Source organism: Caretta caretta, chromosome 18, assembly GCF_965140235.1.
Source record: "Caretta caretta isolate rCarCar2 chromosome 18, rCarCar1.hap1, whole genome shotgun sequence".
Classification (NCBI taxonomy): Eukaryota; Metazoa; Chordata; order Testudines; family Cheloniidae; genus Caretta; species Caretta caretta.
Window position 1 is genome coordinate 14,230,444 of NC_134223.1, and position 15,892 is coordinate 14,246,335.

A 15,892-nucleotide genomic window follows, 5' to 3' on the forward strand; every position below is an offset into this window, starting at 1 on the left:
GGTGTCTCAAACCTTGTCTGTGCTCTGGAAAATTGTGTGTTGTGACACCAGGTGACAGGACTGGCAGCTGACCTGATGCTGAACATGGTTTAGCTGCAAGTGTAGACAGGGGCAAAGCATGTTCAGCACCAGTTCAGCTGCACTGCTTGCTGGCACCTGCTGATAATCTCACTTGTGTACAGAAGACCCCGATAAACAAAGCGCATCATCTCCTGTGACCGACTGTGTTCTTCACCACTTGTTACCATGCTGGTTCTCCGTTCACTCTGAGAAATCAGACCTCCTGCCCCCCACCCATGTCCCCTTTGTGGCACTTTGATGCCCTTCCCCGCGGGGCCCCCCCCCCATTTTACAGTGAGGCTAGTATCAAAAGGCAACGTATTGCTGAGCCACATGCCCTTTGTCCGCTAAAACACATTTTCTTTCTCTTTCAGTCGACTGAAGAAAGAAGGTGACAAACAGTTGTAATAAATTATTTATTTGTAATGCCGGCTATGGAAGCCCCAGTCCTTGGGAAGGAATGGAACATTTTTTACATACAATAAGAGCTGCAAAAGAATATCTTATAAAGATTTCTTTATATATTTAAATCTAAAGAAAACACCCACCTCCCCTACCAACAGCTAAAGACTTACTGGCATAAATAGTGTTCATTTGTAGAGAAGATTTCTCAAGACTGGTGTGGGCTTCCCTGCATGACCACCTATTCAGAAGCCTATTGAAAATACAGGACTGTTTGGAATTCTCAGAGAACTACCCTGCAATCTTGGGGGGGCGGGGGGCGGGGTGTTTTTGTTGGATTGATTTGGGGTAGGTGCTAGAATCAGGTTCACAACACGACAGTCACTGTGCGTGAAGAGACACTCAATGCATCTATATATATATATATATATTAAAACCCGAAAAAAATAAGGATTGCAAGTAGGTGGCGTAACAAGCTCTGAATCCAAGTGCTATAATAATAAAATAATTACTTTTATTTTAATACATTGTAGGAAATCTTCATACTTTTAAAGAGAGCTCAGTTCTTCAGCATGGCTTTTCAAGTCTGTAAATAATGTTTTGGGTGGCGGGGAGGAAAAAGAACAAAACTCCACAAATGTAACAATCTTGGTTTTTTCAGTAACATCACAAATCCTGATAGTGACAGAATACAGAGTTGATTTTTAATAAAAATAAATATATATAATTATCCCTTTAATTAAAGGGAAATAATGGGTGTCAATAATTTCAAATGGGCAAATGCTTGAAATTTGATTTGGTAGCAACAGTAAGCATTAAAGGCAGTTGCAGGGATAATGTTACAAATGACTGTTTCTGTTTCCCCACCCCCTTTTTTTTTTCCCCCATTATCATTCTGTCTTTCCATTCTGCAGATGACTTTTATTGAGTTCTGCTTCTCAGCAGTACAGATGTCCCTTGAAACTGGCTTGCCCTTTCTGTCTCTACTGTAGAGATTATTGTAAATTTGGCTGCAATCTGCCTCCTTCTATTGTCTTTTAAAAACAATAGTCTCGCTAAATTTGTGTTAAGCTATCTCTTTAAATTTTAGCTAGTAGTAGCAAAAATTCTAAGTAGTAGTATCTTCCTTTAAATATGATGTGTAGCTCAAACTATTAAAGTCAGTGTTATGTGGGAAGAATTTTTGGACAGGGCCCACTTTCTCTGGCTTTTGTTTTACATATTTCTAAGGAGAGACTAGACAATTGGACTACAGAGTTGTGTATTTAAAGTTCTTTCATCAACACCAATAATCTAAATTTAACCTGTCTCTTACTGAAGGCTGCTTGTTTTTGGGGGCGTTTTCTAACATGTCTCAAGGTTTGTGTATCAAGGAACCTGCTGCTGTGGGATTAGCCAAAGGTATTTAGTAACATTGCTGACTCCCAACACAACAGGTTCATGCTGAATAGCCCAGATTGGCTGGAAGAAGAACTTTGCCCATGTGTGTCCATGGCTGATATATGGCAAAGGAGAAAGGGTGCACACAGTAGAAGAATAGGCATATATTTTTGTAGATAGCTTTGCTCGCTGCCTAAGCCAAGATGCACATCTTTCTTGAACACACACATACCAAAACCATCTTCTTGTTGTTGCATTAGCCATGTTTTTGATAAGGCAGAGGGTGGCGGATCCAGAGAACATCTGCATCTGCTGGTCATGTTTTCTACTGGTACATAACCTCTTCCATTCTCTCTCTCAACTCTTGAGGGCTGTAGCTCTGCTGTGGTAGACTGTTATATGTGGTGGTCATGTCATAGGACTGTATTGAGCCATGTTAGATAAACTTGTAGTTAATCATTCAGTCTTGTGGAAGGCATGGCATGAATGGTGCTTCACCACCACACAGGGCAGAAACCAACATTACCATGTTGCTACTCATTGGCTGCACTGACGGGTAGGTAATGGCACCGATTTATGAATTAAAACCTGCATCAGGGAATTCCAGGCTTAGTCTATCCATCTGTGTAGCGTGTGTGTCCAAAGGAGGAGGGCTAGTTTCAGTTCCATCTCATCTCTTTTCTCATCCTTTCATTCCAGTTCTCCTTTTAATGCCATTTCAGTTCCTTAGAGTGAGTCAGTCCCATCAGAACTCTGTGTGAGCTCCTGTCTGCCAAGACTCCAGGGTTTGACACCTGGGAGTTCTCGGGCTTGGATACCAAGAGATTCACCCTAGAACCAGGAACTATAATATTTGTACATTACTTCCAGTCTCTGTCTGTGGTTGTGGGGTGAAATAGCATTAACACCTATCCAGCAAGGATCATGGCAGAGGTGCTAATAAAAATGTCCCTGGCCAACAAAGAGCATTAATGTACTGAAGGCTTTATTTAAGGAAATTTCCATCAAAATTCAGTTTTTTTCACCATCTAGAACTGGGGAAGGGCAGGCAGGACACCACCACGAATCGCACATGATGCTGCCTCTCTATTTCAGTCTTTTTTTTTTTTTTAAGGAAAAAGCTGTTGATTCCTTCATGTCCTTTCTCCTTCCATTTTTCTAAAGAACAAAGTAGTGCTTTGCAATCCCTTTTCAAAAAGCTGTCCCTTGATCTTTTTTTTTTTTTTTTCAGCGTAGTAGAATCTTTTATGTTTCTGACATCGTGGCACAAAGAAGCTCTGAGATTCTTCCACCTCAATCCAGTGATTAACTACAGCTTTATTTGCAATGGCTTTTGAAACCATCTTGGTGTTCGATGCCCTGTTATTATAACCCAGACCTTTTAGTTTCCTTTCAGAAATCTCTCATTTTTTCCTCTGTTTTGAAGATTTTTTTTATTTTGCTTTCGTGTTTCTGAAACGTCTCTTGTTCTATGTCGTCATGGTTGAGCTTGTTTCACTGCACCGTTAAAGCAGAGTGTACATTCTGACTGCTACATTTATATATATCTTGAAGCTTAATGTATATATGAGTAGTTTGCCATGGGATAACACAGTGTAAACAGAGTAGAAACCCAGAAATCGTGACTTCTGTGTTCTCTCCATTTGAGTATTTTGTAATTTTTTTGAAATATTTGTGGACATAAATAAAACCAAGCTACACTACAGCAGCCAGGTTTTTTCTGCAAGTGGAGTGTGTCTGTTACTTGAGATGAGTGGGAGAGGGCGTGATAAGGGGGCAATGGCATGAAAGTCCTGCCTCTTCTAACAACTGCACATTTACAAGCAAAAGCAGATCTCTCTCTTCTCTTGTTTCTCAACCCGGCTTCTCTGTTGTTAGCTAACCCTAGTGTCTAGCCTTCACACATAGTGTTATGCTACCCTGTGTTTGCGCCTGAGCTGAATTCCAATGTGCATAATTGCATTTTGTCTACCTGGGTCTAGCTAAATGCTTCAGGGGGATCCTTGCACCAATTCTGCACCCTTCGCTTAGGCTTTTAGCAGTCAAATTGAAAATCACGTACATTTAGGGATGTGGTAAACGTAATTGTGGCTAAAAGGGGTTCTTGTATCTGTATTGGAGACTGACTTTGCCATTGATGTGGGTGAGGTCCAACCAGTAGCTAAAGTAGATAGAAACATGAGCCAAGGAAGAGTGGGAGTTGAAGGGGAGCGCTGTGCCCCCTCACCCGGGAGAGGACATCGGCTGCTGTTTGCAGAGTGTGGCCCAGAGGCTGCGCTCGATCACCTCTTCCTTGTTTAACTCACGGGCCAAGCGTATTTGAAAACGTGCTCTGCCCAGGTCTGGGCACTGCTTGTTAACGTGATCCGAATACAGTCTGGCCCTGTCCACAGTGGCTCCAGGAGCCAGGTTTAGAGCATGAATTTTGAATGCTTTTCTAATACTGCTTTGCTTTGCTCAACCTTTGTTACAGTGCAATTTGACTACAGTTGAGTTAATACATGGTGGCTTTGTCAGCCTTCACAGCACTTTGAAGTCACATGACTTCACCATTCTGTGTTACTCACAATTACAAGCTGCCTAAAACCCAGCAAAACAACTGGGGGGGGAGTTCGTGAAAATTTTCAAAACAAAAATGCGAAAACTTTCAGTTGAAAATTCTTGGCTCCACCTCTTAGGGTGTGACTACACAGCAAAGGGAAAACCTGCCACTGCCTGTGCCAGCCGACTCAAGCTCACAGGGCTCTCGCTGCAGGGTTATTTCATTGCTGTGTAAATTTCCAGACTCAGGCTGGAGCCTGGACTCTAGGACCTTGTGGGTTGGGAGGGTCTCAGATCTTGGGGTCGTGTTGTCTACACAGCAATGAAACAGCCCCGCGAGCCTGAGCTGGCTGGCACATGCCAGCCTCAGGTTTTCCTTTGCTGTGTAGACATATCCTTACAGGCTTTGGGCTGAGCTCCATGACTCCAATTCAAGCTAATGGGAGCTGTGGATACTTAACTCTTCTGGAAAACAGGCCCTGTGTGATCTTGGTCAAACTGCTGAACTTCTACCAGTATCTGCCTGTTTCCCCTTCTGTAAAACGGGGATTATACCATAAGGTGATCCTAAAAAAGTTGAAATGTGTCTTTATTATCGAAAAGTTGCTGTGCAGAGTGAGTTACATGATTTTAAACAGAAGAGAGGAGGATACTTTTCCACAGTGGGTCGGATTCTGAGGTTAAATGTCTCCTTGTGTTACCGCAGACTCACCATCATGCGGATGGCCACCCCGGAAGATAAAGTGCCCCATTGCCTGGGTTTGCTTGGAGCAGAAGGGGCAGCTGTTGTGGCTAAAATCAAAAGGGAAGTTAAAGCGGCCTGTTTCAAGCAGCTTTTCTAGTTATATTGTGTGGTGTCTTGTAGGGGAAGGTCAGTGGCTCCTGAATGTGGTTTTCTCTGGCTGGCCAGACACGCTTGCTCTGTTGTATATATTGTGATTCCCTTTTTTTAAATTCTCTGTGCTTCATGGAACTTAGCCCAAGCTGCTCTTCCCCCTTACTACACGTTGTGGAAGATAAACCCTACAGGGATGAAGCCCAAATAAAAGGACTTTTATTGCCCTATAAATTGAACTGCCCCAGAGCATGTGGTTTCCCTTTGAGCGCTCTGGCTAAGGGGGTGGAGGACTTGATATCATGTGGCTGTGCTAGATTCAGAAACGCAAACCTCCGTTCTAACACCATGCCAGCTGTAAACAGCCGTGTAGTCCCATGTGTTCACATGTGATCTAGGGCAGCGAATAGCCCTCCGCACCGTCCGCCAGTTGCATGGAGAAATGGCTGCAGCCAGATTTCGCCCCCAGGAGTTTGTCTCTTTGACCTTCTTCCAAGACAGAAGAAATACTCCCAACGCTTGCCATAAAGTCTCAAGTCCTTATTGTTTAGGTAAAGATCATAGCCAAGACACGTATAGGTGATAAAGCCACAGGAGAGAGAGAAAACAGGAAGCTTCTTTTTACAGAGGAAATTGGCTTGTGAAATATTAGTTTAATTAGCGTAAAGGGCAATAAAATCCAGAACCTAGGCAAATTCTCAGTTTTCTGTTAATTTTGCTCATGGAGGGAATCAATGTGTTGATTCTCGTGAAAGGTTTATTTGTATAGTGATCAGCTCCACAGCGAGTCCCAGGCACTTAGCTGGCATGCTCCTCCGTTCTGGCACATATCTGACATTTGGCTGTAAAGCCGGGGGCTGGGGGGTCTTATTTGACTGTCTTCTCTGGAGATCCGAGATCAAACTTGGTTTAGGCCACAAATATTAAACTGAATTTGTTCATCTCAGCCAGGCGCCTACTGGATTTTTGCCTGCTGCCTCAAGCCCTGTTGTGTTATGGGGCTATAGGTGGTCTCCAGTGTGGGGAGGAAAGCCCCCAGGTTGAAATGACAGAAGAGACTGCAAAGTCAGGACTGAGGTGTTGTGTCACGGTTCTCCGGCAGAAAGTTTGATGTGGTTCTGGCTATGCCTCATTCCCAGGCTCTTCCTCTTGCCTTGCAAAAAGGGGAATTACAGCAGCTCCCCAAGGGTAAATTTCCATGTATGAATTTGCATCGGAGGGTTTCTTATGCAAGCCAACTGTTTTTTATATGACTGCTTTATTGAACAACAGATGTATCTGTAGCAACTGAACCTTTTTACATCAGCTTGAATTGGCTCTGTAACCGACCACATTCTGTAACAGAGGTCCCCAAATTTTAGGGCGTGCCTCCTAGGGGGACGTGGAGGAACGTTTGAGGGGGCATGGCTGGGGCCTGGGTCAGCCCCCACTGGGGGCAGAGAGGGAGCGCCACCCAGCTCTGCTCCTGGCCCGGCGCCATGGTTCCCGCCTGAGGCTTTGCTCCCGGCTCCGCTGCCAGCTGTGGCTCCAGCCTCAGCCCCCTTGCCCCTGTCCATGCCCCGCCCTCCCAGAGCTGCAGTCCTGCTCCCAGCTCCAGTGGGGGGGGGGGGACGGGTAAGGGGGGGCATGAGGTAAAAAGTTTGGGGACCACTGCTCTATAATATAGAGGGGCCATCTTGGTTAACGGTATTCTGAGATTCATGCTGGTCTAGCCCTTTGTATCACGGCCTTGGTTCTAGTACAGATCTGTGAAAAGCACACAACAGGCAGATCCCAGTAATTAGTTCAGGGAGATGCACTGATAATTATTTGACTCAGACTTCCCCAAAGCTGTCTTCACCCTCCCTCTCCTATTAACCAACGAAAAAGCTTTCAGCTACTGTCCATCTTGAGAGGGTAAACTGCTAGCTTTTTGCTGGTTGTTATGGTATTGCAGTAACTCTGAGGAGCTCCCGTGATGGAACAAGACCCCATTGTGCTAGGTGCTGTACAAACAGAACAAAAAGATGGCCCCAGTCCCAAAGATATTACAATTTTTTGCCTTCCTTCCCAAGTCCTGCTCACACCAGACAACTACTTCCTACCCCTGCAGCTAGAGATGAACACAGGCTCTGACAAACCTTTGGACTGGTTGAGATTTCATACAGAATTGAGCCAACAGGGTTTAATCTGGAGGATTCCAGTTTACCTGGACTGAGAGCTAGAGGCAGACACTAGTTTGCTTTAAATGTCAGTGGGTACGTTGTTAAATGCTGATGTATCTGAGCTGGGAAATGTGCAGGTTCGGTGAAGAGTTTGAGAAGGAGTATTCTATTTATTAGGCTTTCTTAGAGGCAGCCATCCACCAATTAGGAGGCAGCAGCTGGGCGTGGCCCACCTATAGCAATCCCGGAGGCAGCTGGGCAGGAGACTGATCCGACTGTCTCCTGGAGTCCAGGGCGCAGCCTGCTGGGAGCCCAGCTGGTTGCTTCGGTCGTTTGGAGCCGCTGGGTGCACGCCTGCCCCCTGCTACTGAGCGCACTCTTGGGCCGTGGCCGTTTCAGGCACTTCAGGCTGCTCCCTAGACAGGTGGGCTCTGTGCCAGGGAAAGCCAACGGCTCAGCTGGCCCGCCGTTGGCGGTATGGTACCTGTGCGCCCGTCGCGTCTGCCTGCAGCACTTGGGTCCTGCACTTCCTGCTGGGAACACAGTGCAGGTAAATAAACCCGAGCGCCTTTTCTTTAGGGGTCGCCGCTGGACATATAACAACCCCCCCGGCGCAGCACAAGAATTAAACAAACCGAAGGCCCCGCTCTGTTAGGGAGGGCGAGGCGAGCGCATGCACAGGGGAGTTTTTCCTTCGGGAACGGCCGCTCAGCTGTCTGGCAGGGCGAAGGGGACGGCCTGCTGGCTCAAAGGGCTGCTGCTGACCCCAGCGAGGCAGAGACGGGTGAGCGGGGGCGCCTGGCCGCTTTCGGACGTTGCTCCGAACGTTGGGTTCGGCCCGCGTTGCTCCAACAGGAGCTGTTCTCCTAGGAGTCCCGCGTCAAGCGTACGGGGTCACCACCGGGTCACGGACCCAAGAAACAACATTTTCGGGGGGGGGGGGGGGGGAATGTGTTTTTGTATTGCCGTAGGGAAAGCCCCCTCAGACCGGCTGCTTTCCTCATTCGCCTGCCACCTGGGGAAGGAAGAGCAGCCAGTCGGCTGCTGCAAGGCGCTCACGCGCTCCCCTCAGGAGCTGACGCCCTTCCCAGGAGGGAGCAGAAAGAGCCTGGCCCCACAGCTCAGGGCTGCTCCGCTCCCTCCTCCCGCAGCTCCTCCTGTGAGCAACAAGATGGCTCCTCTGCGCCACACCCCAGCCTGGGGAGGAGGAGAGGGGACCCGGCTGCAGGCCCCATCTCAGGCCTGGGAGTGGGGCCGCTCCTTGGAGCGGCTGGAGCAGAGGTGAGGCTGTGCAGGGGCAGAACTGAGGTAAAATTGGTGGCGGGTGGAAGGAGCAGAATTGATGGGGGGGATGGAGAGGTGAGGGGTGAGGATCAGACCCCTCACTCCTTTGAAACCATTTTAGGCACTGCCAAGGACGTGGCTCTGCAGGGGCCATATGCGCTTTCTTCATTCCTCGTCCCCTGTAAGGCACAAGTGACCACAAGAGGTTTGGGAGGAGCCTAAGCGTTTTCCCATGTCTTTGCCAATGTCTTTTACTAGGGGAGTCACTTACCCTAATTGTCCCCAAAACACTCTGCGTGTGTAAGCTCAGAGGGAAGAGGCTTTCTGTTGCCTGGGGTTTCAGGTTGTCCTTTGCACACTGCAGCTGTGTTTCACTCTCCTCTCTTCTGAATGCAAATTAATGAGGTTTGAGTTTTGCTCATGGCATTGGCTTTACAAAACACATGAGAGAAAACGACATAAAACAGGCTACAAGTCCCAAGCGGACAATATAAGTCGGCTGTTTGGGGGGGATTCGGTTGTGCCCATGGCTGTAGAACCGGGGCTGCTGTGCAAAATGAACCACTATCGTTGCCCTACCAAACCAGTTGCTCTCACGTATTGTCCCTCCCTCTTATGCCTCCTTCAAAAAAAAAAAAAAGTGTTAAAAAGTGGGCAAAAATGATCATGTGTGAACTGACCCTAGCAAGCCTGGCACACCTTACCCTAATGACAGCCATCAAAAGATTCTAGTAGATGTATCCAAGCAAGGGTTCCAAAGACTGGATTTCTGAACCAAAGCAGCCATGTCCTCATTGATATTATTTACAAAGAACCTGGCAGATAAGGAGAGGTGGGCTGCCTCCTGCAATGAGCATGATTAAAATCTAGTTTATAGTCAGATGGGACTGAGATGGGTAACGAGGGCAGCTTGGCCAATCGGCAGTCTTTAAGGGAGTGTCAGTGCCTTTGCTTTACCTGATGGTAACAGTACTGAAAACGTGCATTCTTGCAAGGAGATTCATAGCTATCTAGTCCATCAAACAGGCTTTCCTCCCGCAATCAGAAACACCAATGAGAAGCATCATCTGGGGAGAAGGTGGAAAGGTACAACACCAAAAGCCCTGGAAATCTTAACTGCCTAGACAGTGAAATACTGAAAGGCGATTCCACATTCAGAATAACCACACCCAGGACAGGGTGGTTTGATTATCCCATTGCAAGAAAATCCCTAACATGGGGAATAGGCTCAAAGGAGCGTGCAAGTCCTAAGGCATTGAGCCAAATTCAGCACTGATCTAAGCAAGAGCATCTCCATTGAAGTCACTGTAGATAGAGTTGCCATTATTCACCTCTTTTTCTGCCATGTTTAAGTCAGGAGTAAAGCAGAACTCCTTGTATACAGGACCGTGTAAATGAAAGAGGCTGCAAAAGATTTGAGCAATGGGTGACGTTACCGTCTCCCACTTCAGTTGATTGCGCTGGGACTTGGCAGCTTCTGAAAACCACTGGGTGATGCCATTCTTATTATTTATCATTTCTTTAAATATGTACTCGGTGCTTTCACCCACAGCAGTGTCGCTGGAAAGAGCCAGGCTTTGCGAGCAAGGAACAGAGATTCTAAACTCTGCCCTGCCCCTTGCTGCCACTCCAAGGCTGAGTTTCCTGCGCTGAGGAGCTGCTAGGGTAAAATTAGGGAGCAAATTGGTGCATTCGCCTTGGGAAATAGCTCTGTGTGATGGCAATGGAGCCACGGTTCCTTTTGCCCAGGGACTTGGATTTCTCAGAACAGACTATTAATCAGATCTGAGAGACAAAAATTTCTCTGGCATCACAAGGTGTTTAAGTGAAGCCTAATTACAAGGTCTGTGCAATTACAAGCAATGGAATTTAATGTTCTGGGCCTGATGATTTTTCCACAGATGATGTGATTTAACATGTACCTTCTGAACACTCGGACAGGGTTTTTTTTTTATTCAGGTTACACTGTCATCTAACTCTGCTGTCTCGGCCTTCTGTTCACTTCCACTATGCCCCAACCAACATTAACTCCTTCACTGCTGGATCCTTTTTTGCAACAGACCATGCGAATGATTAATATTGACATTTTAAGATGAATCAGGAGAAAGGGGGGAACTTGACCCAGTCTTGCTTAATATACAGTATAGGAGAACAAGCTTCAACCCCTTTTGTTAGTGCAACAATTTCTGTCCCTCCCCATGTGTTTGCTCTGTGACGGTGCCCACTTGTGGGGGAGAAATAGAATAACATTAGCTGGAGAGGGAACAGCTCAGTCAGCTAAGCCTCTATTTTGGAATACATGAATTCCCTAAATACACAAATTCAAATCCCAGCAGGGTCTACTCATCCCTGCATCCTTCAGAGATAGGAAACTGTGTGGAACTCACCTTATCCATGGGCCAGATTTGTCCCTGGTCCGTGTATGGGTGCACATAAGGAAGGAGGGCACAAGGACACATGTTCTGACTCCCTTTTAGCATAGGTCCACAGCGCCCCCAAGTAGTCAGGAGAGGAGCAGGGGCTTGGCCTAGGTTCTTTGACCAGTCTCAGCCCCATTCCACTCCAGCTGTGTGCTGGGAGCTTTTGGGTCGCTCCCCTTCCTCCACGAGGTTTCAGGGGAGAGTGTGTGGAGTTTGAGAAGCACATGGGGGCCCTACAGGAAGAAAGACTCTATTGAAACGTCAGGTATTGTGACAGTCTGTAGAGCTGTAGTCTGGCTGTTGTGAAGGGTCTATCTGATGTATACAAATCCATGTAACGGAGAGGGCCCTGCTTTCAGTGCATTTTGACTTAGCATGTTGCATGGAATCGTTCAGTCCCTGGTGCCAACAGGTTATTTCTTAGAGGAGAAGAGTTAGAAAGACACCCACTCTGTTGGACGAGGGGAGCCCACGTTGCAACCTCTGCTGCCATTTAGAAGTCTGTGTGTGGGAAGAATGGCGGGTGGAAGGTCAAACATGACAGATTCTAAGGGCTGGCATGAGGTTGCTGTAGTCTGACTCCCCTCTTATAGCAAAGCGTTACATAATGCTTCTAGGCCAGGATAGATAAACTGGGGATCCTTGCAGGTAAGAGTACTTTGGCAGGGTAGCACCGCAGCACCATGCTGTGCCTATTCTATAGATTAACCGAGACTCCCCATCACCAGAGCTGCTAAGCCGGCACCTCTCTAGAAGCATTACGTTCTCACCAATTGCAATTTAAAAAATAAATACACTGGCTGCAACAGGGGCTCTTGGTGAATTCTCATTCCTACAGCTTGACACTATTCATGATTCTATGCTATTTCTCAGGCTGTTATCCTGGGGTCTCTTGTTGGAGCTGCAGCACTGGGTTATATACGACAGGAGACTTTAGAAGCCTCGAAATCAGCTGGTGGAAGTGTGTTCTCTCTCTCTTCCAGCAGGTGGCTGCCGGAGGCCTGGTCTACAATTGAAAGTTTTACCAGTGTAACTATATGGTATGACTTGAGGCACAAGCTCCCTAGTCTGGATGCACTTACACTGTTATAAGGGTGACTTAGCCTAGTCTAGATGTTAAGGTCAGGCTTGACAAAGCCCTGGCTGGGATGATTTAACTGGGAATTGGTCCTGCTTTGAGCAGGGGGTTGGACTAGATGACCTTCTGGGGTCCCTTCCAACCCTGATATTCTATGATTCTATGATTCCCGTTCCTGTATGTGAATAGCCAGGCTGCCCTAAAACTCCTTTTATCCTAGTATAACGGCATGCATGGTGATGGCGGTTGTACCTCTTTAACTGTACTGATATGCTAAAGCAGGACAACGTTCTAGCGTACACAAGTCCTTAAACTGAGGCAGCAAAAGAGCACAAGTCACCAGCGTGTCTCTCTGCACTTTGGCTACAGCTCCTCAGCCCATGCCTGGTCGGAACGTCGGATCTGAGTGATGATGGTTTCTGCAGGCACGCCCCTGCCCCCAGTCTGAGCTCTAGATGAGCATGTGTGTAGCGTGGTGGGAACATAATGTGCTGTGTCAAGGCAAAAGGGTTACAAATATTAAGGTTTCCCCCAAGACAAACTCGCACCTGGGTGCCTTGTAAACAGCCTTGTACTGTAGAGACTGGGTTCCTCTTTGTCTGTGGTGCTTGAATGTGGGCACCATAATAGCCCTCAACACGTCGGCTTTAAGGGGAGTTGTCTGTTCTGTGCTCTTTGTATTGAGTCATTTGCTTCTTCCCCCTGTGCCCATCCGGGTGGAGGGGCCACATGGACCAGCCTACAGTGCTGCCTCCACTCAGGCATGTGAACAGTGCATAGAAAATCACGGGGCAAAGGCAGCTGTCAGGCAAGCTTCCTCCAGTGTTCTTGCCCCAAATTTCCCAGCTCCTTTCCTGAACCCTTGTGTGCTCATTGTGCTGTGTGTGTTGCTGCTGTCCCTGTCCCCAGAGGTGGCTGCATTTCAGCGCTAAGTGGCTTTCCACTCAGTTCATTTGTCAAGCATCTTGCAGTCCCGGGGGATGTAATGCACCATGTAAATGTAAGAGATTAGGCCAGCCCTTCAGCAGGTGTCAGTCTGCATTGGCGTGCCGGTGGAGCCTTGACACTTCATAGCTGCAGAGAATCTGACCCATTCCGGGGTGTTTTGTATATGTGTCAATTCTCAGCTAGCACGGAGATAGAAATACAGAAGTATGTCTACAGAGCGTCCTTGCACTGGGAGGGCCAGCTTCTTGGCACATGATAGGTCTCGTGCTGATCTTTGGGGTGATGCTGCTTTCACCTGTAGACGTCACCTTGCTGCGTACATGCTGGCAACAGTTACATGCGACTCTAGACCACAGCAAACTCATAGTTTGACCACGGGGTTTTCCTTCCCCTTCTCTTGTCTAATGTTAAGCTCCCCAGTCTTGTTAATTTCTTCCAGCGATAGTACATGGTGGCTGGGAACTACTGGGAGAAGCTGCTATAGAAACACCTTCATCTAAATGTAAATGTTGCTTCCCTGCCTCGGGCTGGCTTTAAAAGGCTTTTTCCTGGGGAAGTGGCTACAAGGTAATGGTCCCAATCCATTTTATTCATGTCAAGCAAAGGTCTTTTAAATGTTTATTGAAATGTATTGTTCTAGGGTGACCGGGCCATGATCATTTCTCAAGCGGGTGCCTCAGAGGCAGCGAGAAATAGGGAGTGGAAAGGGGAGGGAAGGATGAGAAACTGAGGACGTCTGACTGAGGAGTGTTGTAATTTTCTGCCATGAAGCAACGGCTCTGGATTGCGGATACCAGGAGGAGGCTCTGTGCATATGAGTGGGGCAGTGGCATGAAAACCTATTTGCATGGAACATAGCATGGTCCCCTCTGTGCTCCTCTCCTTGCAGTGAGGCAGACTGAGAAACCTCATGGCACTTCGGGGTACTGAAGGAAAGCATCCAGGTCAGAGTGCTTCTGTGACACGAGGGGGAGTCGGTCTGAGTAATTTTATTGCTGGCAAAAGGCGCTAGAGTGAAAGTTCTGGAAAACTCACTCCTTTGTATGCACAGAACAGAAAACCAGCTCGGGGCCGGGTTAGCTTGCTTTTCTCCATCACTGCCCTACCAACATGCTTCAAACCTGTCCTATGGGTACAGGTCACAGCCCAATCTTTAGTCTTTGTGCTTAGAATTGCCAATTAAGGCGCCTTTGTGGTATGAACACCTGTTCACTAGGAGCTAGCTCTAGACCACTGTTTCATTTTACACAGAATGCTGTATCAACCTGGGGATCTTTTCGTAACCTGGGCGAGGCTAGAACTTAGAAGTGAAAGGTCCCAGTACCAAAGCCTTGGTCCGTCCCAGGTGGACTGTAAGGCTGACTCTAAGAGGAAAATGTATTTTGTGCCGCTGTGGAAAAGTTTGCTGCAGAACTGAGCACTTGTGTGCCTCAGAAATCAGAGGGCCTTGCTGCAGGATTTAGAGCCAGCTTTCTGCAAGGGACCTCCACGATCAACATAAACCCAATTAAAGACCCTGATTAATGCTGGTTGCTGCTGGAGATCGCAATTTGCATATGCCCAGGATGAGGCAATTATATTCAGAGTAATGAGACCTGTCCTGTCCATGAACTTATTGACATGAGTCATGATCATGGCCCCAATTGTATGCATCCCAATAAACTAGGGTGCAGAACCCTTTCCACCTTTGAGTGGGGGAGGGCATCTTCTGTCCTGTGGCTGCTTTGTACAAGACTTACCTTAGCCTGGGCTTCAAGAAATTGAGAGACTTCAGGAACAGCAACCCATTCTGAGGCCCTGGGTTTGACCAGGATTGGGAAAATAAATGTTCCCTGCCACATCACATGGAGCATCTCCTAAAGCCATCCTGCCTGGGGGAGAATGCCACCAGTAGCAGAAGGCCTCCTGGCCCAGAGTCAGTTCCTCATAGACAAACACAAATCGTCACTTGGATGAAAATGGAGGGAAAGGGCTAGAGACCCATCTCCATGATAAATGTCGCGTTACTCTGCATTATGTCATGTTTACATCAGGCCAGCTGAGACTAGAATGTGGCTCAAGGAGCACGCTTGGAGCTAGATCTTTCTCAACATGCTCTTGCCTTTAAACAAAGCTGGGGATTTATGAACAGAGAGACATCCTCCCCCTTCCCCAGACTCCAGCCATTCACATGGCTATTCACTCCTTCTCCTAGACCTCCGGCAAAGGAGTCAGTATCTGATGGCAAAGAGGGGAAGTATGAGTCTTGTTCCCCTGATCAGAGCACCAGCCTATAAAGCCACATTGTAATGGTCCAATTTTTCTTGGCCTTTGGAAACAAGTATCAAAGCGAGGCCTAGTTAATATAAGGCCACCAACATAATCCACTTCATTTAGAGAACCCATTGCTCTGCAGGCCAATCAACAAAGATTCTACATCTTTCACTGCTTCCTGCTCTACAGCCAGTGTCTGTCTAGGAGCAGAGCTCTGTGGGATTGGGTTTGGAGGATTGTAGCAGGGGGTGGGGGGGATGGTTATTGAAAGAGTTGGCTTTAGTGATCTGAGCATCTGGTCAGAAAAAAGTTGGACTCCCTGGAATCAGAGATTCAAATTCCAACAGAGTCAATTCCTTTCCATGGCAGGTAAATTGAGTTTGGCCAAGGAGGTGTTATTTACTCCTCCTCATAACAGAAGAACTAGGGGTCACCAAATTAAATTAATAAGCAGCAGGTTTAAAATAAAAGGAAGTTTTCCTTTACACAACGCCCAGTCAACCTGTGGAACTCCTTGCCAGAGGATGTTGTGAAGGCCAAGACTATA

General features: G+C 47.3%; 1 protein-coding gene across 5 annotated transcripts in view; it reads left to right on the plus strand.

Moving 5' to 3' along the window:
• The window catches only part of RERE (arginine-glutamic acid dipeptide repeats), a 401,076-nt gene extending 397,526 nt beyond the window's left edge, over positions 1–3,550 (plus strand). For all 5 annotated transcript variants that reach the window (XM_075121005.1, XM_075121006.1, XM_075121004.1 and 2 more), the window contains one exon: positions 435–3,550. In XM_075121005.1, coding sequence (XP_074977106.1) covers positions 435–468 — 34 coding nt within the window. In that variant the 3' untranslated portion in view covers positions 469–3,550. The remainder of the gene's footprint in view (positions 1–434) is intronic.
• The last annotated feature ends 12,342 nt before the right edge of the window (positions 3,551–15,892 follow it).